The sequence below is a fragment of the Heterocephalus glaber genome, unplaced genomic scaffold, assembly GCF_053883595.1.
Source record: "Heterocephalus glaber isolate CG9 unplaced genomic scaffold, H.glaber_assembly_v1.0 deba00001472, whole genome shotgun sequence".
NCBI classification, from domain to species: Eukaryota; Metazoa; Chordata; class Mammalia; order Rodentia; family Bathyergidae; genus Heterocephalus; species Heterocephalus glaber.
Window position 1 is genome coordinate 92,920,073 of NW_028258315.1, and position 23,610 is coordinate 92,943,682.

Consider the following 23,610-nt stretch of genomic DNA (forward strand, 5'->3'; position numbering starts at 1 on the left):
GCCCTCCTGCCTGCGCCCGCCCCGCCCCGCGCGGCCGACGCCCAGTGGCCCTGCCCCGGCCAGGAGGGCACTTGGGGAAGCCCTCGGGGGAAGTCAAGGACGCGCGCGGAGCAAACAGCCTCTGGCTGGAAGTAAACAGCTGAGACCCCAGGTCGGACGGGCCTAACCGCTGGTCACCGGCTCCCACTCCTGGGCTCTCACCCCGCCACCCACCGTGAGTCCCCGCGCACCCCGGGGCGCCGTGACCCCTGCGTCCCCGGCCTGTGCCTGTTGGCAGCTCGCGGCCGCCCGCTGCCCTTTGCCCCTGCGGTTCTCTGTGACCCAGCCGCAGCTCCCGGGGACGCCCAGCTCTAGGCGGCCCTGACGGAGGGGACCTGAAGGTCGGCGCCCTTCTGGTGGTGATCAAGGCCGGGGACAAGCCCTCCCTTAGCCGCAGGTCCCCGCCCCAAGCCCAGACACCTGGGAGGGAGCGCGTCCCTCGCTGGCGGGCGTGCGCTGGGCGAGCTGTGACTTGGCCTGCAGGCCGCTGGCTTGCTCAGCCCCTATCTTCCTCTCCTTGACCCGAGGACGCGCTGGTCAGTCTGTCTGCGGGCTGCCTCTCTGCCTCCCTGCCTCTCTCTCTCCTTCCTTCCTTCCTCTCCCTGTCTCTGCCTGTGTCTGTCATCCCCCTCCCTTTCCCTCTCCCCTCTGTACTTATTATTATTATTTGTTTTTCCTTCTGTTTTTCTGGGTTTTGAAGCACCCATCAATTCTTTTAGCCTGTACTCTTTTTTTTACCGGGGATCGAACTCAGGTCCTTGAGCTTGCGCAGCAGGCGGCGAAACCACTGAGTTAAATCCCCAGCCCTTCCTATTATCTTTCATTTTGTTCTTTATTTATACTTTGGGTTTCTCACATAGGGAAACTATATGACATTTATTTTATTTTATTTTTTTGGTACCGGGGATCGAGTTCGGGTCCTTGCGCTTGCAGGGCATGCAGCATAATCACTGAGCAAAATCTCCGGCCCCCTATATGACATTTAAGCTAGGATGTCTGATTTATGGTCTCAAAGTGCATCGTTTTTCTACAAAAGAATCAAGTTTATCTTTCCTTATGGAAGAGTAGTACTCTTTTGTGTGTAAACACCACTTTTTTTTTAATCCATTCATCTGTTTAGGGATACATAGGCCACTCCCAACATTTAGCTACTATGAATTGTGCTGCTATAAACACGGGTGTGCATGTATCACTGTAATATGATACCTTCAACTCTTTCGTGAAGATATTTAGAAGGGGAACAGCTGGGTCAAATGGGATTTCTAGTTTCAGTTTTTTGAGGAATCTCCCTAGTGATTGTTCTAGTTCATATTCCCACCAATGTAGAAGAGTTCCTTTTTCCCTGCAGCCTTTGCAGTATTTGTTACTAATTGATTTTTTGATGGTGATCATTCTTTCTGGGGTAAAATAGAATCTCAGAGTTGTTTTAATTTGCATTTCTCTAATTGCCAGCAATGTCAAACATTTTTTCGTGTATTTATTGGACATTTGTACATCTTCTGTGAAGTGTCTATTCATTTTGCTTGCCCATTTTTCATCTTTTATTTTATTTCAGTTCTTTATTTTTCCCCATTCAGTTTATTGGTACATTTTAGGTATAAAATACAGTTATAGTCATCATTGGGATCTTATTCCTTTACGTGAGTATCTTGGTTCTTATTTTTTTCCCCTTCCCCTGCCCTCCCTTCACCCCCTCCACCCTTCCCTATTTGCAGACTTTGTTTCCATATGTGTGCCCATTTTTGCTTGAGTTTTTTTATTCTGGGGGAGAGTCTAATATTTTTGAGTTCCTTAGGTATTCCACATATGAATCCTCTGACTGAGGAATAGGTGACAAAATTTTTCTCTCATTCTGTAGGTTGTCTTTTCACTCTGTTGGTTGTTTCTCTTGCTGTGATATGATTTCATTTGGTTTTTGTCAAAGGCCTTTTCTGTGTCTATTGAGATGATCATGTGATTTTTTTTGTACTTGCTTCTGTTTATCTGATGTATACAGGTATTGGTTTGTCTGTGTTGAACTATCCTTGCATCCCTGGGATTGCAGCCTACTTAGTCATGAGGTATGATCTTTTTTTTTTGTACCAGGGATCAAACTCACCACCTTGCGCATGTGAGGCAGGTGTGATGCTGCTGAGCTAAATCCCCAGCCTGTGAAGTATGATCTTTTTGATGATTCATTGGATTCTGTTTGCCAGTATCTTGTTAAGGATTTTTGCATCTATATTAATTAAAGAGAATGGTCTATAGTTCCCCTTTTTTGGGTGGATATTTGTCTGGTTTTAAAATTGGGGTAATGGTGGCTCCCAGGAATGACTTTGCAAGTACTGCTTCCCTTTCAATTTTATTTAAAATCTGGAGAAGTATTGGTGTCTGACAATAGCTAAGCATCTTTACTATGTCATGCCCTCTGATGATGATGTTTCTGCCTTGGAGCCAGGTGACCATGGACTGAATCCTTGAAACAGTGAGCCAAATGAAATCTCTCCTCCTTTAAGTTGTGGGTGTCATGTCCCAATAACAGAGAAGCTGACTAATGCAGAAAGCTAGTATTAGAGAAGTGAGGCCTTGGCTGTGTCTATTCAAAACCATATGGTTTGGAAGTCTTTTGAACTGGTTTGTGGGAGGACTTTGAAAAAGTTTGGACATGCAGGCTAGAGAAGCCTTAGAATGCTGGAAGCAGAGCCTGGTAAGTCATTCTGGTTAGCGATCAGAAGACTGGAATGCTGATAGGAATTTTGTTTGTTTGTTTTGCTTTTTTTGAGACAAGGTCTGATATCTGCTACAGGCTAGCCTTGAACTCACTATGTAACCCAGGCTGGCCTTGAACTCAGTGGCCGTCCTCCTTTTCTCTGCCTCCCAAGTGCTGGGATTACAGGCCTGTGCCACCATAACCAGCTAGGAATGTGGACAGTAAAGACCAGGCTCGGAAGGTTCCAGTTGGGAGCAGGGACTCCATTGGTAATTGGACTGGAGGCCATGTGTGTTACACTCTGGAAAAAGAGTTTTTCTCCATTTTCTCCAGGTCCTGAGACCATGGGAGACTAAAATCAAGAGCTACAGACTAATTGATCTGCTGAAGGAAATTTCAATGAAGCCTAATATTCAGGGTGTGGCATGTGTTGGCTGTGTTTAGCCATATTTATAGTGAGAATCAGGGGCAAAAGCCAGAGCAGAAAACATTGTAAAACTTAAATTTTGGCTCAGAAGAAAGCCTGTGTAAAATTGGAGCCTAAGGAGTTGTGGCTGCTGAAGAGATTAGTGCCATTAAAAAGGAGCCACATACTTTGTACAGGGACCAGAAGAAAGATGCTTCGAAGGCTTCTCAGAAATCAGCAAGACCCCACCCACCCCAGGCTCAGAGGTATAAAGGTGTCAGCCTTGCTTTTGCAGAGTCCTTGGGATCCCAGCTGCAGAAGGGCTCCCTTAGGTATTGGTTCCCTGGGGTTCATTTCACTATGCCCCGCCATCCAGGCGCTTAGTGGCTGCCCCCATGCTGGTTGCAGACCTTGGCCTTATCCACGTGCAGCTGATTTTACCAGCTTGCAGAATGCAAGAGTGTGGGATTAGGGAAGCTGCCACCCATATTTCAAAGGAAGGTCTAAGAGGCCAGGCAAGGAGCCCCTGCAAGGACAGTGTGTGAGGCCATGGTAATGAAGCCAGGTGTGCAGGGGAGACCAAAGTTGCAGGAAATCATGTTGTCAGGAACATGGAATATCTTCCAAGGAAAGCGTCAGGCAGTGGGTAGAGCCAGCCATAGGGCTCTGGCTCCCCAAGTGCTTTGGGACTCACATTTTACCACTGTCTGCCCCAGATGTCAGATAGGGAGCTATAGGACTTTCTGCTTGTCTTGCTCAGTTTTAGTTTTGCTTTGGTTCAATTCTTTTTTTAGCCTCTCTTTAGGATGTGCCATTGTACCTTGGGATTATGTACTGTAACTTGTTTTTGATTTTTACAGAGGTTCACAGCTGAAGTTTGCTGTATCAGAAGAGATTTTGGTCTTTTGATAAGTACTGGAACTATTGAGACTTTGGGGAAAGGATTATTTCATTTTTGGTCACACAAAGTAGTTGTATCATATTAGGCAGAATTATGACCTTGTGTTTATTTGGGGATTAGGTATGGTTTAAGAAAATATGTTTGACTTTAGGGGAGAAGATTTTGTTCCAGAAATCTCGGAAAGAAATACATGGAGACGCAGAATTCGGGTAGAATAATAAACTTTCTACTCGGGCACGGTCGGGAATGCCAGAAACCTGTCTGGTTAGTATCTGCCCCCTTTGTTCAGCGTATTTCTATTTATATCCTTATTAGCCATTATTTCATCCCTAGTGGTCTTTGATGTATAAATACAATTCCAGTTCCTGTTTACAAGTCACAGACACAAGATAGGCACATATACATTGTAAATTCACCCAGGCATTGCAACTTTGTTAGGTTAATGAAGTTATTGGTTAAAGAGTCAGATTACCTTCACTTTAAACAAGGAGAATTATGGGAAAAGCAAATATTAAAAGAACACATTACTTATTTTGTTTTTACAACTACCTTAATATTCACTCTATTAAGTTAATTAAGTTACCTATCATTCCTCCCTCTGTTTACTTTGGGATAATTCTTTTATCCGTTATAAGTTCTATTCAGTTTATCTATATTTCTTAACACTAGCATTTGGTCGTGTTGAGCTGTAGCATTGTGCTACTGTTTAAATTTTGAAATCCATTGGATGACACAAGGACCAAACATTAATATTAATATTATAACAAGAAGGGGACTCAGAAGAGGTCCTATCCAAGTTTTTTTATCCTGCCCAAGTGAAATTAATCCCATAGGACAGTTCTCCTATACCAAATTTTTCATCAAGAGCCTTGATCTGATCTTTTAGTTTGTCTAGTGATGTTTGTACTACACCAGATTTATTAGCATAATAACAACACTCTTTACCAAGAAATAAGCAAGTCCCTCCTTTCTGGGCTGTGAGCAAACCGAGAGCATGCCTATTCTGTAATGACATTGGCCAGTGATTCTAGTTGGGTTTCTAAAAGCCTGAAGTGCATCTCAAATTTTTTAAAGATCTTTTAAAATTTCTTGTCCTAATGAAATATATTATTCCTCACAGTCAAATAAGATGCCATGGGGCTGGCATATACACAGATATAGGATTACATTGACCTTGTTTACAATTGTAACAATTACCAGTGGCTTGTCCAACAAGGGAGCTGTTGATCCAAACTTGTGTTTTTTCTTTGCACAATAATTTTTCATTAGAATAGCCCCCCACAGTCAGAAGTTAACCCAGGTCCCCCATAATGTTCTCTTAGGCAGGCATCAAAGAATATCGTTAATGGATAGCCTTCCGGTTCCCATTTTACCATTTTAAAAGTCACATGTTGTTCATCAAACTTTTTATTACTAGGCCTAAACACCTGCAGTTCGAAAACAAAGAAACTTAAAGCAGTGGTGATCTGGCACAACACAATAATTCATGTCGTCCGTCCTTGTTGGTGCTTCCAGTTTTTAGCTGTGCATTGACTCACCAGCCTCTGGAGTGATGAGAGCAGGGCTTTGAGTGTGTTGTCTTTCTTGGCTTTCAGCATCACCTTTATTGTTACCTTGTGTAAATCTTTGCCTTTCTGATGTCCTGAACAATATATTACTGCACCTTTGCTAAGTTCCCACACTGCCTCTAGCAACTGTATAATTTCCTATTTATTTTTAGCTTCCCTTCTGCCATGAGAAGACCTCATTCTTGGTAAATCATGCCAATGATGTGTAATGTATCAAATGATAGTGAAAGTCCATATATATATTTACTTTTTTACCCTTTGCCCATCGGAGTGCCTGTATGAGTGCCCAGAGCTTAGCACACTGTGCCGACTAAGGAAGGGGCCCTGCTAGGACCACCTCATCCTTCATGGTTACTGCATATCCAGCATGACGAACCCCATCTTCCACGAAGCTGCTCCCATCCATGAACAGAATGAGGTCAGCAGTGGACAAGGGTGTCATTTGTAGGACAGGGCAGCTGGAAAAAAGCTCATGGGTGACACTCAAGCAGTCATGATCGGGAGGGCCTGTCTCCATGGGCAAGAAGGTAGTAGGATTTAAAGCTTTTACAGGAATAAACCGTAAGTGGGGGTTTGCACAGAGAAAGGCTTGGTACTGAGTAACCCGATTATTTGAGAGCTAACGATGCTCCCTTGTGTTCAGCAGTTCTAGGACTGCGTGTGGAACCTGTACAGTCAGTTCCTGACCTAAAGTCAGCTTGTCTGCTTCTTGGATCAGGAGAACTGAAGCTGCTAAGGCCCAAAGACAAGGAGGCCATCCTTTTGCTACTGGATCTAAATTCTTAGACAAATATGCCACCGGTTGATTCCATGGGCCTACTTCTTGGGTCAACACTCCAAGGGCCACATGGTTCTTCTTGGTCACATAAAGAACAAAAGGCCACTTTACATCCAGTATGCCTAAAGCAGGGGTGGCTGCTAAGGTCAGTTTTAGTCTCTTAAAAGTCTTTTTTTTTAATAGCCCAAAGTAAATGATTTTTTTTCCTTTAGAGCTTCATAAAGAGGTTTAGTGATCTATGCAAAACCAGGAATCCGAATTCTGCAGAAGCCTGTCGCCCCAGAAGCTCCCTCAGCTGTCTCTTATCTCGTTCATCTTTCCTCTTAGCCCCTTCCTTTTCTTTCATTGACTCTCTTTTCACATACTTTTTTTTAGCCAATTGTAGCAACTGTGTTATATTCATACCCTCCCAAGTTTCTTGCTTTTGAATTTTTTTCTAATATCTTGAGCTGACTGGGTCACAGTCATACTGATTAGCTAACTGATGGTTATCAGGAACAGCAGGATCAAATGGTGTATACATTCTGTAAACTTCACAGCACTACTCGTAAAATCTCTCAGGGCTCTCATCCGGCTCTTGTCATGTTTCTAGCACTTCAATCATATTTGTAGGCCTTTTACTCGTGGCTTGTATCCCTTCCAGGAGGGCCGTCTGATAATTGCTTAAACTTTCCTGGCCTCCTGGGGTGTTGGGGTTCCAATTGGGCCGCTCATGCACTGGAAATTGCTGTTCCTGTCAAGCGTCTGGATTTTGTGTGCCTGCCAGCATTCTAGGAGCATTGATCTTTTTACTTTTTCCTAAAGCTCTCTGCATTTTTTTTTTTTTTAGAGGTTAACAAAGTTTTACAAAGTTCTTTACAGTTCTCCCAATTAGGACCATGGGTAGCAAAAATGGAATCAAATAATTGAAGCATTTTGGAGGGATCTTGGCAAAGAATAAATGACTTTCTTTTTTTCTGGACCTAGCCTCCTTTGTCTTTTTGAAGTCAAATCTCAAATACCGCACATTGGTCTGACATATTTGTGCCTTTTTCCAAGTCTTTTTTTCTAACTCACTATAAAGGAGGAGGTCATATTGTAACCCGTTGGCTCTTAAACTCTTTGAAGATGACCAATGTACACATATTATAGTAACATATTTAGAATTTAACCCTTTGATGACAACCAATGTAAACATATTTAAACTTTTCATAACAAACTTGAAACCAAAAAACAAACATACATATTTTTTGATAAATCACTATCGCACATCTTTTGGCATACCTAGGCCTCTGGTCTTGTATTTTTTTTTTTTTTTTAAACAAGACAAACATACAAAATTTTTTATATCAAAATTGTATCACTTTTACTTACAGCTTTTAAATATATATTTTTTATCTCACTATAGACCTTTTATCACAAACTTGTCTTTAGCTGTTAAAATTTTAAAGTGCCCCTTTTTTGTTCTGATTGTTACACTTTAAATTTGGTTGGCTGCCAATAGAACGGTAGTAACCTTGAGGGTTTTTTTTTAATCAACAAAGTATAGAAAAGAGCAAGCTAACCTTATAATTACAATTGAAGAATTTGCAGTGTACAAGAAATACTTTAAGGACACCAATTAAACATCAACTCAAACTGAAACAGATACATTTATCGATTAACTAAAATTTGTAACTTTTTACACTGAAGCACAGATACATTTATTAAGTAGCTAATATTTGTAACTTTTTAAACTGAAGCACAGATACATTACACTTATCAATTAGCTAAAATTGTAGCCCTTGTAAAATTTCTTACTTTCTCTGGCTTTGTTTTATGTCCTTCAGAGCTTTTTCAGCTGTTTTTAATCCATTACTTTTTTTTTTTCTAATTTTTTAAAAATTTGAGTGTAAGCCCTATTCCATCCTCCCTGAGTCTGACCACAGCATGCACCCTCTGGTGCTCTGAAGCCAAGCAGTTTTCATGCTTTTGTCCCCACCTTCTCCAAACCTGTGAATTTAGCAACTCAAAAGGAGGGGGAAAGTAAATTCTCTCGGTCTGTAACTGAAAGGACCGGTTACTTTTCAGCATCGTCCCCTTTCTGACAGAGGACTAGGATATTGCTTTTTGCTTCCAGGGCACACATATGAAGCCAACGAGGCATTCTGTGGCACAATTTGAGCCATAAATCAATATAGGGAAATTGATCTGGATGTTCCCGTCCAGGGGTGATGACTGTTAGCCAGACGGACCAGACGAGACCCTTACCTAGGGATCTCTCAGTTGGCCAAGCTAGGCAAAGCTTGGGCCATTCTAACTCACACAAGGCTCTAAGTTTTGGGGTTTTATCTTAATACCATAATTTCCAGTAAAACCTTTCTTAAAATTCTTAAGCATGCATTCCAAAACAGTAGGACGAGAGGTTTCTGCCCCCACGATCAGCCGATCAGAGTGTTGGTGTGTATGGGTGCCCTTGTACGGAGGCGCAAGACAAATAAGGGTGGAGGATCACTCGCTCGCCTGCCTGGCTGCGGGCTTCTTGGCCACTTTAAGGTCCGTTCAGGCTAAGGTGGGCTGTCGCCTAAACTCACCATTGTGCCTTTGTTAAACGCGACCACACACAAATTCTGCGACTCGGGGAGGACTCTTTAAGCTCAAGCGCTTCCTCCCTCTGTCTTGTTCTGCAACTCGTTCCACACACTCTCCTATCCAGAACTCCTTCATTCACACATTTATTCAGAAGTTATCACACTCCCTTCCAGTGACCCCCTAACCATAACTACAGCAAATGAAAGAAGCTACCTCCCCAACCGGCAAAGCACAAGGGGTGATCAGGCCCCTGCACTATGTTTGCCCAGAGTTCACAAAGTGAACCAAAACAGATGGGAAGAGCTATCTTCCCAAATGGCAAAGCACAAGGAGTGATCAGGCCTCTGTGCTGTATTTGCCCAGAGTTACAAAATACAACGAAACTGAAAGTTAATGACTAGGGGGTTTCCCGGGGTTTCTCACCCAGCAAAGGAAAGAGAGAGACAAGACACCAAGAACAGCAGTCCTTCTTCTGTCGTCTTCTGTCTTGGGTTCAATTGACCCTCAGCCGGTGAGCCGGTCTCTGTGTCCTGTTGGGGAGCCTAAGAAATTAGTCCCGGGGCGCACCTTTCCTCTCGAGGAGACAGCCACTCCCTCCGGTGGGGTTTGGCCGATGTCCAAAAGGGCTATTTTATTCCTGATTCCCAGCCAGGGAACCAAATGTTCCAGAAATCTTGGAAAGAAATACACGGAGACGCAGAATTTGGGTAACATAATAAAATTTCTACTCGTGAGTGGGCGGGAATGCCAGAAACCAGTCTGGTCCGTATCTGTGCCCCCTTTGTTCAGCATTTCCCTTTTTATATCCTTTTTAACCATTATCTCAGCCCTAGTGGTCTTTGATGTGTAAATACAATTCTAGTTCCTATTTATAAGTCACAGACACAAGATAGGCCACATACATTGTAAATTCACCCAGGCATTGCAACTTTGTTAGGTTAATGAAGTTACTGGTGAAAGAGTCAGATTACCTTCACCTTAAACAAGGAGGAGAGTCATGGGAAAAGCAAATCTTAACACATTCCTGGGGCCTCGAAGATTCCCCGGGCTCCCCGGGTCGTCCGAGGTGGTGGTGTGCTCGAGCAGCTGCCCCGGCGGAGCTTAGAGTGCCCGGAGTCGGTTCCAAGTGCGCGGGTGCTGCACCCCGCCCGAGGCGCAGGAGAGTGGCGGGAGGCCTGGCGGGAAGGGCTGAGGGAGGCGCTCAGGGCTTCTGTTCCGTCACCGAGGATGCCTCCCCCTCCCCAGCCCCGGGCCAATGGGGCGGGTGAGGCGAAGCAGAGAGAGCCAGATGTCTTGTTCACTAGCACCAGTTTTTCCAGAGTGTCAAGTAGTTACAAGTCCTTGCTGCCTTCCCTTAGGAATTAGCAATGTGCACCAGGAAAGTGCTTCTAGAAGACAAACAATTGAGATTCACATACAGATGTCTTCATATTGAGTTCCAGAACTGAAAGAGAAGTTGGAGGTCTCCATCCATTCTTCTACTTCACACATCCCAACAGAGAAAATGAAGCCCTCTTCTGAAATGAAAATTATTTTGTTCAGGACCACATTTCATTTCTGCACAAGGGACAGTTGAAGCAGAGGCAGAACAGGAAAGAGGACAAAAAAGAAATGAAGTGATAGGAAGAGAAACGGAAAGATACAGCACAAGAAGAACATCTATCAGAAAGAGAACAGTATAGATTTAGCTACAGATAATGAAAGGGCCAAGAGCCACCCTCAGTCACAGGAGAGCAGGCATAGAGATACAGGTCCTGCAATAGGTACGTTCACAAAAGCTGAAACAGGAGGAAGGATGCAACACACAGGGAGAAGTGGAATGAGGCATACAAAAGGAAAGAAAACAACAGTCTTTCACGGGACAGTATCCCTTTTAGGCTAGCACCAAGAAAAGCCATATTGCATTTAGAGAAACGCTGCACAGTCAGGCATAGTGGTGTATGCTTGTAATCCCAGCTACTTAGGACTCTGAGGCAGGAGCTTCACCAGTTCAGCCAGGCATGGTGGTACATGCCTGTAATCCTAGCATTTGGGAGACGAGGAGGATCCCTGCGAGTGTGAGGCCACCCTGAGCTACATATCGAGATCCTGTCTCAAAAACACAAAACAAATAAGCAGAAAGTAAAACTTAAATTTGAGGCCAGCCTGGACAACTGAGTGAGACTATCACAACAGTCTCCTCTCCCGCATTAAATGGGGAGGGGGGAAGGAGGTGTGGGGGTGCACACCTGTAATCCCGGCACTGAGGAGGCTGAGGCAGGAGAATCACCCCAAGTTTGATGGCAGCCTGGGCTACATAGTTCAAGGCCAGCATAAGCTACATAGCAAGACCCTGTCTCAAAAAAGCAACCAACCAAATTCTATACATACATACATACATACATAAAAACGATTCCTCCACCTGCCTCACAGCATGGTTGGGAGAACTGGGTGAGAATATTTTTTAAAATACATATTAGGGGCCCGGGGATTTAGTGCAGTGGTTCTGCCACCTGCCTTGAAAGCACAAGGACCCGAGTTCAATCCCTGGTACCAAACAAAACAAAACAAAACAAAACATATTAGGGCTGGGAATTTAGCTCAGTGGCACTGTGCCTGCCTTGCAAGTGTAACGTCCTGAGTTTAATCCCTGATACCAAAAAAAACCATATTAAACTACATGCTGCACATAAAAAAAAAAGAACACATTACTTATTTTGTTTTTACAACTACCTTAATATTTAATCTATTAAGTTATCTAAAACTCTTCCTATCAATTTAAAAGGGGCTGGCAGGTAGCAAAAGAAGAGGAAGAGATCAGAAGCAAGGCTGGAGGGCAAACTTTAGGAAACTGGTGAAGAAGACAGGTGGGAAAGAGAAAAGGAAAACATAAAAACAGGCACAGAACAATAACAAAAAACTAGAAACTGTGTTCAAACAATCAAGAAAAAACTAAACAAAACAAAAACTAGAAAGGAAAAACAGAAAGAAAAAAAAATCCAGAAAAAAGATAAAAACCCCAAAAATGTCTAATTCAAGGTTCCTCTCTGCTGCCACTGTTAGGCAAGGGGCAAACAGAGTCCAGAGCCAAACTGATTAATTGTAACAAGCTAGCTGCAGCTTCACAGTGAGGTAGTGGATAATCCCAGCCAGCTTCCCCTTTAGTTCCTCTGAAGTTCAGACCAGTTTCTAGCTATGAGGCTGGAACTGCATTCTTTGAGCCTACAACAGTCTATGTATCTCCTGCTGGCTTGAACTCAGCTCCTTGACCTCCTGCTGACTTGAACTCAACACCCTCATTGAGGCACCGGGAGCCACTAGATAGTGTCTGCCCGAAGCTGTTCTGAATTCCAAGCTCAGCGGCCCCTCTCCAAGATGGCTACCAGCCAATTGCCCTCTCCTGGGTGAAGTCTGAACCTGGGTAACTCACCAGCCGCTGCAGTCCAGTGCGTCTACTGCTCCGTTGCACTGGTGCATTTCTCTGTGGAGGCCTCTGGGGTCATCAGCAGTCACTGTGCGCCTGCAGTTTCGGCCTGCTGTTGCCTCATGGAGAGGCCGGGCTCTGGGAGAGAGCTCTGCTTGGTACCTCCCTCCTCTTCATTAGAGTCTCTCTTCCTCTCCCTGTAGACTTCAATTCTCGCCTCAGATCCTTCCTGGGTCCTGGGGACCCTCTTCGTCTTTGTCTTCCTCTTCCTCTTCCTCTTCCTCCTCCTCCTCCTCCTCCTCCTCCTCCAGCTGCTGTATTCCAGTGTCCGGACACCAAATCTCGGAGAGGCTCTTTCTCTGCTGCTCACCACTCCACCATCTTCCTAGAATGAGGGTCTGGGGTAATTCTCTGTCCGCACTTCCCCGTTACAGAGCCAGTCTTTCACTCTCTGATCACCATTTTATCTGGAAGACTGAAGCAACACTGAGTTTATCGCCACCTGCAGGCTCATTCAGTGCCTGAGAGTAACAGAGCAGTGTCATGGGGGACAGAGGGTGGGCAGGTCTTTCCCCCTGCATGTGCGGCTCTGGATGTAGGACCCTGTGGAGGGCCTGTGCACCGGGGCACTCTTTTTCACAGGGGAAGCCTGACGTTGGCTTTGCAAGGGAATGAGCATTTTAGTCAGACACCCAGAAGAGCGAGCTCAGATTCCCTAGTCTCATGGGAAGGTTTAACTTGGAGCCACCCAGCTGCTGCCAGGCAACCCAGGAGCATTGCTGAGGCCCTTCATTGGGCAATACTGTGCACCATCTCTCTGTAGGTATTTCTTGGGGAGGAGACGCGTTCACTTAATGAGAAGCCTAACTTTGGAGAATAAGCCCAAGCCCGTATCGGTCCCACCAAGCCAAGTCACCAACGCAACAATTTTGTTGTGTGGACTGTTTGTGTCTCCCCCAAATTCACATGTCAAAGCTCTACTGCTCAGCGTGATTGGTGACTGCATTCGGAGATGGGGCTCTTGGCAGGTAATTGGGGTTAGAGAAGGTCACAGGGGTGGGGCCCTGAGGGTGGGATTAGTGCCCTTAAAGGAAGAGAAAGAAAGCTTGCTCTGCCCATGCCCTGTAGCCTCCTCTGAGGACTCTGTGAAGGTGGCTCTCTATAAGCCAAGGAGAGAGCTCTCAACGGAAACTGACCATGCTGGTACCATGAACTTGGACTTCCAGCCTTCAGAACGGTGAGAAAATGAGTGTCTGTTGTGTGAGCCAGCCGGTCAGTTGTATTCAGTTGCGGGCAGCCAGGGCTGACTAAGACATCATGACAGGATGGATAAGGACAGTGAGGTCCCTTAACTTACCTGGACCTTGGTTTCTTCATTGCAGAGTAGGAAGGGTGACCCAGGGTTGTCATGGGTGGTCACATTGCTCTTTCTCCATAAATGCAGTGATTGCTGCTGACATCCATGTACAACTTTTTGAGCTCTTCAAGTCTCAGGGCTGGGCCTGGAGGCAAAGGTGAGGAGAACCAGACAAGTCCCCTGAATGCCTGGGACTTGGAATTACCAGAATCTCCAGCAGGCGGAGGCTGCTCTGGCGGAGCTCCTGGGTTCTGAGGGCCTCTGTGACCCACGCTGCAGAGTCAGGGCGGGAGGGTCGCTTCCCCTGAAGTCTGTCCTCTTCGCAGCTTGGCGTTCAGTGCTGGGCTGCCATGGAAGGTTTTGTTTCTCCAAGCCCAAAGCAGTACTGCAGCCTCAGTGGGACAAGGCTTGCTGTCTTGGCTCCCGTCTGGGGCAGGCTCTGCAGTCAGTCGAGCTGCACCCCTTTCCTTCTCGAGGGCTCCTGGGCTCCTTCTGCCTATAGGGCTGATCTGGCTCTGGACACTCCTGGGTGGTAGGAGCCCCAAAGCTGACTTGGATTGTGGGGGGCCAGGGACACTGAGGTAAGCCCAGGAGGCCATGGCAGGACTTTTGGACCAAACGGACTGATCTAGGTGAGGTAGAAACTGGGGGAAGAGTTCAGATGGGGCCTTCCCTGGTTGCTGTGGCTAAAGCTGGCCAAACTGCAGCAGGAGGAGGACTTTCTTTATGGTCGGTGAGCTCCTTCACTGTGCCCTGCACACCAGGATTCAGCAGAAACAGGGCAATGACCCTGTGCTCTGCAGCCATTACTGTTAGGGCAACGCAGACCATAAACAAGTAAAATACAAAATATGCTAGGGCTGGGGATTTAGCTCAGTGGTTCCGGCGCCTGCCTAGAAAGCGCAAGGCCCAGAATTCGATCCCTGGTACCCTCCCCCCATATGCTCAATGGTAACAAACACAAGAGGGACAAATAAGGCAGGGAAGACAGGGATACTATGGGGAGGGCGTGGTCCCTCCTACTGCCCCTTGGTTCTGTGGGTTCTCTGGCTGGAGCTAGGAACCAAATGAATACAAGGCTGGTGGAGAAGAGAGAAGTGCACGACGTGGGCATCTTCCCAAGAGAGTGAAGTCAGAGGAAGGGACACAAGCATGACGCACTTGTGCTTTCCAGACAAAGCGCAGCCAGTTTGTAAAGGAATGACCGGGTGCTCGGAGCTCTAGGGAGTGAGGAAGAGGGGCACGGGGCCAGGAGAGCCCTGGAAGACACGAGTTTATCAGGGGCTGCAGTCTCTGGTGACCAGGGCTGTTCCCCGCTTTGCGCGGGAGGACGCCCCCCTGCGGGATCTGCGCGCCTCGCAGGCCCTCTCTGAAGGTACAGTCCCGGAAGCAAGCCAACTCGGCGGCGGGTTTGAGGCCCACTAACCCCTTAGATGGGAAGTGCGTAGGCGCGGCCTTTCCGATGGGCCCCAAATAGGAGCAACATGGAAAACAGAGGCGAGGGAGGTGAGGGACTGGGCCGCGACCCGGGGGGCGGCACAGCCTGGGGGGGAGTGGCGGGCAGAGGTGAGCGAGGCCGGAGACCTCGGGGCGGCAGGAGGGCCTCTGCCGCAGCCAGCGGGGGGCGCTGTGCAGGTGGATACGACCGACCGGACGGAGGGATCGCTCGGCCTGCTGTGGCGACCACCGGCTGCCAGGGCGAGGGCGGTCGCAGGGCGCGGCTAGGGGAGGTCACACCCCGAATCCAGCAGAGGGCGGGCCCTTCATCTCCGCTGTGCCGCAGCACGGCCATGGGAGCCGGCACTCAACAGATACCGAACTATTGGTGCCGGAGTTCCCACACTCAGATGTTATCCGCATATCGGAGTTACAGGAAAAGAGAGAGAACCCAAGCCCAGCCTCAGGAGGTCCTGATGGGGAAGACGAAATTGAATTTTTAGCGCAACCTGCAGGCATTTCTAGGCACGCAGGCACAGCCCTTTGTGCCACTTAGATACTATACTTGATCTTAGCTAAGAGGCCAAGAAAAAATTTTTATGTCACTTAGGAACACTGAGTTGTAGGTAACAGAGACTAACCAACAACAGCTTAGACAAACAGATTTATTATTATTTACGAGAATTCAGGAGAAGGATAGCTGCTGGCACTGGCTTGGTCAAAGGAGCTCTGTGATTCTCTTGGCCTTTTTCTCATGTAGCAAAGTGGCTGCTATGGTTCCAGGCATCACATCTTCAATCAAGGCAGGAAGAAGGGAGGATATGGGAAAGGAATTAGCCATGCCTCTTTTTTTCAGAAAAGCATAAGCTTTCCCAAAGCCCCTGCAGACTTCCACTGCAGTTTCATTGGCCATATCTGGTCACATGGTCACCGAAGGCTGTGAAGCAGACTGGAAATGTGAGAATCTGGATTTATAGCCTGTCTCATGGGAGGTGGGCAGAGGGATGGATTTGGGAATGACCATCGGAGTGCACCAGGGTGTCCGCCTTGGATCTGCTAGGTGACAGGATGCTTGAGCTCCCTTCTACTTCTGGGGCTTCATCTCCATGGGGCCTCTCTGGGGTCTCCGGTGGAACCTCAAGCATTCCCTTGGGTTCCTGCTCCACCTGGACACTCTCATCCATCCCTCCTGGCGGTGCTGGAAAGCAGAGCCTTGCATGTGCTAGGCGAGCACGCTATCAGAGTCACTTCCCCAGCCCTTTGCATTTTTAGACGGGGTCTTGCTAAGTTGCCCAGGCTGTCCTCAAACTTGCGATCCTCCTGCCTCAACCTCCTAGGCTGCTGAGATTATCCATGTGTGCCACCATACCTAGCTGCCTGTCACCTTCAGTGAACGGCTTACAAAACCTGAGGAAGGGATTTTATTCTCCAGGGGAAAAGAAACAGGCCAGGCTTATTCTCTAACTCGTTAAAAATGGCATAGGAGTCAAAGGTTAAAATATTTGGGTCTCAGACAGGAAGAATGGGTGGATTTAAGGGAGCTGGCGGAGGTGTTTCAGGGGCCTCAGGGGACAGAGGCCAGTCCGCAAGCACGGCAGCGGGGTGCGCAAGCCACTGCTTATATTTCCAGAAGTCTACTGGGAATCAGTGTGCAGTTGCTTTCCAAAGAGGCTGCAGAAAGTTACTTTCCTTTTTGGCTAGAATTACACAGTGCTGTGGCCACACTGTGGGAAACGCAGATTGGCAGCCAGGACTCTCGGGGGACAGCGATAGTCACATAACCCACAGCTCTGAAGCCGGGTGGGAGGGGTCCCGGGGCGGGGGGAGGGGGGCAGAGGGTGAATGAAGAGTCCTGGGTGCCAGGGTGCTCTGGGGCCCGGGGGCGGAAGACGCTGGCAGTGGGTGCTCTTTCTCATCACGACCACCCCTGAGTGCTCGGCCTCGGGGCTCACGGCCTGGCCCTCAGAGCTGCCTTACCGGGGGTGTAAGATGCGCCCGTCCCAGTGGCTGACTGAGCTATTTTAACCAGGTCCCCAGCGACCCCTGTGCACGAGAGCGAAGTGGGAGAAGCGCTGTGGGGACTGCAGCCTGGCTAGGTGTGGTCATGGGCCCGACAGGAGGAGAAATAACAGCCCGCTGTGCAGGCGAAGCCAGGGGACCTGTCTTCCTCAGCCCCCTGCCCGCTGGCTGCCCGCTGGCTGCCCGCCTGCCCTTGCTCACCAACGGCAGCTTACCCTTTCTCTGCTTGGTGGCTTTCAAGGCAGCTGTCCTCAAGCTTGGCTCTGCCCACACCTAGACTCAGTAAAACCACAGGCAGAACGGTTCCAAGACCTGCCAGGAGCTGGGCTGCTCTGCTGCCCGGGCCCTAGAGGCTGTGCTGGCCGGGAGGGCGCCTGTCCCCTCTCCAGGCTGCGGGCCCAGGACCCGGGAGGGCGTGTGGCACTTTTCCTGGCAGTGGCTTCATTTGGGGGCAGGAGAGGCAAATGCTCAGAAGGAAAAGCGCAGGGGTCCCTAGCTGCCCAGGAACCGCTGAGCGCCCCGGGCCACACATTTCCATGGGAGCAGGTGTCAGCGTCACAGATGGCCCGGGACCCAGGCCCACGGGGTACAGAGGGCTGCGGAGGAGTCTGCGCCCGGGGTGGGCAGCGCGGGGCCCTACAGTGCCCTCTCCTCGCTGGTCAGCGTGGCGATTCTCCGCAGGTTCTCCCTGACTTTGATGAATTCCGGGGCGTGGTCCTCTTCCTTTTCCGGCGGCTTTTCTAGCTGAAGGAGAGAGAGGCAGAGGTGTGAGACGCGTGGGCTGGCCCTGGGCCCCCTCCCGGACGGGAGCGCCCCGGGAGGGCTCGAGTGGGGCTGGGGCCCTTCCCACCTCGTTCAGCCGCTGCCGCCGCCGCCGCAGCTCCTGTTCAAAGGGGCACTGCAGCCGTTTGGCCTCCAGCTCCTCCTCCTTCTTCTTGACGAGCTGGTTCCGGCGGCGGAGCTCCAGGACTCGCTGCAGCTCGGGCTTGCTGTCCACGCCGATGCCCCTGGGGCGGGAGGAGCGTCAGGAGGAGCCCTCCTTCCCACTTCCCCAGCCCCAGGCCGCCCCCTCAGTGACATCTGCACCGCCTGAAGCCCTGGGGGCGGGCCGTTGCCGTCCCTACCTCTACGGGAGGATCTGCCCCACCAGCGAAAGTCTCAGCTACAACGGGGCGAGGAGGGATTTGAACCCAGAGCTGCAGAGACCAGGTTTACCTGATCTCTGGATATTTTCTTAAGACAAGTTTCTAAAGGTAGAAGGGCTGGGTTGAGCTCCTTGAAAAGGCTATATGAGTATACATTTCCTTAGAACGGTTATGCAGTTGGTACTCTGCAGCCTCCTTCAAGAGCATCTGTTTCTCCTCTCATCACAGCCCATGTTTTTATATTTGAGAATCTGATAGGCAAGAAAAATATCTGGTTTCATGCAGAACAGCCTTTGATAGGTCTACCAGCTATCTGTGAATTAACTCTGCCTGCTTCTGTTCATCTTTTCCTTGTGGATTAAGAGGTATGAATATATTAATATTTTTCTGCGTATACAATTTCTTCAGAATTATTTTTTTTATTACACATATTTCCCCTGGTTTGTCTTTAAGCCACTGTTTTTGTTTTTGTGGATCTGGGGACCGAACTCAGGACCTTGCGCTTGCGAGGGAGTTGTGGTGCCTCTGAGCTAAATCCCCGGCCCTGGGATAATCATTCTTAAAAGGCAGTCTCTGAATGTACTGTCATAATGCTAAGTGGGAAAAACAAAGCCCAAAGCAGCCCAGTGTTTTGGGGCTGTTTTCCCGGAGATGGGCCTCAGCTGTTCGGGTGTCAGTACCGCAGCCGGCCACCAGGGGCGGGGCTAGACGGCACGGTTACTGAATCCTGCTGCGGGTGAGCAGGGAGCTGGTTCCTGGGCCTCCCTCTCGCTCGTTCGTCTCCCGGGCGCCCTCGAGCCGCTCTCCCCAGGGCGTTACCGTCCTGCACGTCTCTGCTTTGGCGCCATTCCTCCCCACAGGGCCTTTCTGAGGCTCGGATGGACAGAGCGGGTGCCCCTTCTGCCGCGGGCCTGTGCCCGTCGCGCCCCTCCCGCCCTCCGCCTCAGCCACCCTGGGCGCCTCGGCGCCTGCCATTTGAACGCGGGAGTCCCTGGCATCCACGCACCACCTGCTCCCTGCTGACTCCTTCCCCACCTCAGGCCTTAGCTGAGGCGTGGCTGGTTTCAGGAGATCGTCTCTGACCCCTTCCTGGTTCCTCCTCTGGGGTCGCAGGCCCATTTATGCTACCCCCACCCACCCCATTACCTCTGCCAGGGCAGGAACTGCGTCCCCTTCTGGGGTGGTTTCGATCTGGGGGTCCCCCCCAAGCCTCCTGTGCCCGTAGGTGGGGCTTTGGGGAAGTGACTGGATCACGGGAGCCCGACACCCGGGGACTAGCCCACGCATGAGGTTATGGCTAAATGGGTTGCTGCTGGGGGAAGCCTAGCTGGGGGAGGTGGGCACTGGGGCGGGGCCTGAAGGGTCACTTCCTGCCTCCTGCTTCCTGTCGCCCTTCCATGAGCTGTTTCTCTGCCCTGCCCCTCTGCCACGCTGCCCTGCCTTGGAGCCAGCTGATTATCAACTGAATCCTCTGTAAACTGTGAGCCGTAATAAACCTTTCGTCTTTAGGGTTGCAGGTGTCCAGTACTGTGTCTCGGTGACAAGAAAAGTAACCCAGACACCTTCCTTCTTATATCCTAGGTCTAACCCCCCTGTGGCTGGGAGGAAGAATGGGGGGGGGCAGCAGTTATTCTCAAGGCCTGCACACTGAGCTATGTTCTAGCTTTTTTTTTCCTTTCAGTTGTGAGGGAGAATCTCCCTAAATTACTAAGTTGCCCAGGCTGGGCTTTAATGTGGGATCCTCCTGCTTCAGCTTCCCAGAGTACTAGGATGACAGAGAATGATGGGGCTTTCCGAGGCCCACTGGGGAGTGGACAGTCAGTTTCTTTGGGTGACCACGTGAGGCCCCCTCAGGCCCCCGTCGCCTCCAGGATGGCCAGGCCCGGCCTCTGTGAGGGGTGCCTGCCCACGTCCCAGCAGGCCTGAGCAGGCGCAGCCAGGTGCGCCCCTCACCTCCGGTGGTTCATGAGCAGCTCTCTGTGCAGTTCCTGGTGACTCCGGGAAGCCTTCACAGGGTTCGGCAGCTTTTTAGGCTTGATGAGCTCAGCGTTCCGCTCTCTGTGCTCCGGCCGGGCCATCAGGCCCCTGATGTCCACCTGCTCCCTCTGGATCTCCGAGTACATGGAGGCTGTGCAGGTGGGCAGAGGATGGGGTCAGAGCTGGGCGACAGCCCAGCCTTCCCGGGGGCAGTGAGGAGGGTGGGGTTTCTGCGTGGGGCGACCTCAGCCCCTGGCAAGACACCGACTTTCCACATGTTGCTCTCCTCATCTGTGAGGTTAAAATGGGAACTGAAGCCATGCACAGGGCTGCTGCAGGTACTGGAGATGATGTCGATGTCTAGGGCAGTGATGGAAACACTTTTAGAGCTTTCAGTGATAATAAATCACCCGCTACGGCATGCGTGCCACAGGTTCACTGCCATTGGTCCAGGCTATTCACGTAAGGTGGTGATACGGGGTCACAGAATGTGGGTTGACACTTGGATGCGTTTTTGGCCCGGTTTTGCAAAAAACAAAGCCCTCCCCAATAAAAGGAATTGTGTTTGAGCTTCTGCTTTACAATGGGGTTGTGCCAGCAAGAGAAAGGACATTTTGAAGGAAAGTATGTACTTCTTAAAGACCACTGAGATAAACACAGTGATAAAAGGAAGCTGTCATTCTGTTGTCTAGCGGCTCTCCAGAGCCCCAGATTTGCTCTTGGAAATGTCCAGCTTCCCCCTCTGCCCACAGCAGAGAGCAGAGTATGAAGTGCAGGGGCAGCTGTGTCTCTAGTTACAAAGGGATGGCTGTCAGCTTTTAGCAAATGTCTGGCTACGCATGGCCGTGCTCTGCCCGAGCAGCTTGAAATTTGTCAGTGTACTTGAAATTCAGGCAGAAGGGTTCCCTCAGCTACAAACTGCTGCTTATCCTTGAAATGTTTAAGCAAGTAGAGAGCGAGACAGAGAACTTAAAAAAAAGTCTTGGGGCCGGGGATGCTCTCGGTGGGAAGGCTCCTGCCTTGGATGTGTGTGGCCCTGGCTTCGATCCCCCCATGTCCAAAAAATCCTTTAAAAGCCCTCAAAGGGACAGCCACTGCCTGGCCTTGGCTGCCCGTAGCACTCTCAGGGGACATTAGACCTGCGCTCTGCCCTCTTCATGGGCCTGGCTCTTCCAGGGTTGAGCCCCTTCTCTACGCCAGGCACGGGCGGTGTCCGGTTGGGTGTGTATCAGGCAACAGTGGATACCTGTGGGTCACTGATATAAGACAGGACCACAGGGAAGGGTGCCTCAGCACGTGCCCTCCCCGAGGCAGCACAGGGTGGTGTCCCCGCCTCCCACATGGGCTTCGGTCACCTCTCAGGACACCAAGCTGGGCAACTGGGAAGAGGATGGGGAAGGAGGTGGGCGGGGGTCTGTGTGACAGCCGGGCGGTGCCAGCAGCAGGGGGGGAAGGAGACAGAGGGGCGGGATGTGGTGGGGCGCAGGTGGGAGTGCGGGTGCTGAGCGGGAGGCTGGGCTTTGCAGCGCGGCATTTCCGGGGCCTTCAGGAGGATGAGACCACATCTGTGAGTGCTGTGTAAACTGGAAGAAGTGTTACTTACTATCACTGGGATGTAGCCAGGTTAAGTGTCAGAATACAGAAGCGTATCTGGTCTCTCTTTCTTGAATTAACATTCTCAGAACCATTTCTAAGACGAGAATTCTAATTAACGTCCTTTCTTTTCATCTTTTGCACAAGGCTGCTTGTTTTCAGGTCATATCCTTTCTAAGTTTTTGGCTCTAAACTGTGACTGCGAGAGTACATGGTAGTTTAAAATGGGCCCTGACAAATCAGCAGGCGCCTGTATTCCCTCCTACACCTCCCTCCCGCTCCTTGATACCTGCTTCTCTCACCAACCTGCAGTGACCCGTCTGCTGAGTAATTCTCATCTATACTTCCATGTCCTCCCCTCATTCTCTCCATGTCAAAACCTTCCTTTCTCTCCTTCCTTCCTTTCTCTTTTCTTTCTTTCTTTCTTTCTTTCTTTCTTTCTTTCTTTCTTTCTTTCTTTCTTTCTTTCTTTCTCTTTCTTTCTTTCTTTCTCTTTCTTTCTTTTCCTTCCTTCCTTCCTTCCTTTCTTTTCTCTTTCTTTCTTTCCTCCTGTTTCTTTCTTTTCTCTCTCTCCTCTCTCTCTGGAGTTCAAGCTGGCCTTGAACTCACTATGTAGTCTAGGCTGCCCTCGAATTCGAGGCGATCCTCCTGCCTCAGCCTCCCCAGTGTGCTGCCATGCCCAGCCACACCACAGTATAATGCCTGCTGTGACTCCCTGGTTATTCTCCTGTCCTTAGTCTGTTTGTGCCCCAGATCTTCCAGAGATACATGCTTTTCATTAGTTAAGCCACCTTTAAAAGAACAAACTGTATGTTGCCAAAGTATAAGGCAGAAAACAGAAGTAAGCTAAGTATAAGTTTAGGAAAGGACATGGCAAAATTAATATTTGAAAAAGGTACAGCTATGCACCTAGCAATACACTGGGAACACGGATTCAGCAATGGTGCCAGACACAGAATAATTACCCAGGTGGAGGACTACTGGGGAGGAAGCAGGGAGGAGGACTACTGGCGGCTACTGGGGAGGCAGTAGTAGTGGAGCAGCCATGCCCTCCCCTATGTCTGAGTCCCCGGAACCTGCCAGTCCCATGGTAGACCTTGGACACACGGAAGGGACTCAACAAGCAAGCTCCTTGCTCTCACAGAGCCGGAGGAGGGGCAGTGACCACACACACACACACACACACACACACACACACACACACACACGATCACAAATGGTGCCCAGCTCCTGAAGCAAAGGGGCAGCTCTGATGGTAGAATGCAGGACCCACTTCGGCCAGGTGCAGGGGAGGCCTCGGAGGAGCCACATTTGCAAGCCGAGGTCAGGACCCAAGGGGGAGTCTGCATGGGCCCGACTCCCACACCTTGGACAAGCTGGGTCTGTTCGGCCAGCACAAAGGCACAGTGTGCCTGGGAGGCACGGATGCCAGCAGGGCTCACACTGAAGGGACGGGTGGTTTCCCGGGTGGGTTCCAGTTGCAGAAAGAGCCCGGCTGACTCGGATTTTAAAAGGTCATTCTGGCTTCTATGTGAGGAAAACTGTCAGCAGGTTTGGGGAACTTTTAGGACTTTGGTTTCCGTCACTGCCTGTGGGCAATCTCTGTCTCTCTTTGCCACTAAACTCAGGAGAGAAAACCTCTGACTGGCCTGGCAGAGAGACCCCCCATGGTCACTGACCCAGGGTCAGGCCCTACGAAGGAGGACTCGGCCACACCGGGGACCTGCGAAGAGGGGTCTTGTCTGGCT

The 23,610-nt window shown here is 49.5% G+C and overlaps 1 protein-coding gene and 1 long non-coding RNA gene across 6 annotated transcripts in view; one reads left to right on the forward strand and one right to left on the reverse strand.

Moving 5' to 3' along the window:
- Positions 1 to 2: 2 nt before the first annotated feature.
- LOC147826489 (uncharacterized) overlaps positions 3 to 23,610 on the forward strand; it is a 27,312-nt gene continuing 3,704 nt past the window's right edge. For both annotated transcript variants that reach the window (XR_015439199.1, XR_015439200.1), the window contains exon 1: positions 3 to 214. This is a non-coding gene — a long non-coding RNA (uncharacterized LOC147826489). The remainder of the gene's footprint in view (positions 215 to 23,610) is intronic.
- Fam107a (family with sequence similarity 107 member A) overlaps positions 15,780 to 23,610 on the reverse strand; it is a 16,081-nt gene continuing 8,250 nt past the window's right edge. For all 4 annotated transcript variants that reach the window (XM_087181601.1, XM_013065446.3, XM_013065445.3 and 1 more), the window contains exons 2-4: positions 20,246 to 20,420; positions 17,998 to 18,154; positions 15,780 to 17,891 (exon numbers count right to left, since the gene is read on the reverse strand). In XM_087181601.1, coding sequence (XP_087037727.1) covers positions 17,784 to 17,891; positions 17,998 to 18,154; positions 20,246 to 20,415 — 435 coding nt within the window. In that variant the 5' untranslated portion in view covers positions 20,416 to 20,420 and the 3' untranslated portion in view covers positions 15,780 to 17,783. The remainder of the gene's footprint in view (positions 17,892 to 17,997; positions 18,155 to 20,245; positions 20,421 to 23,610) is intronic.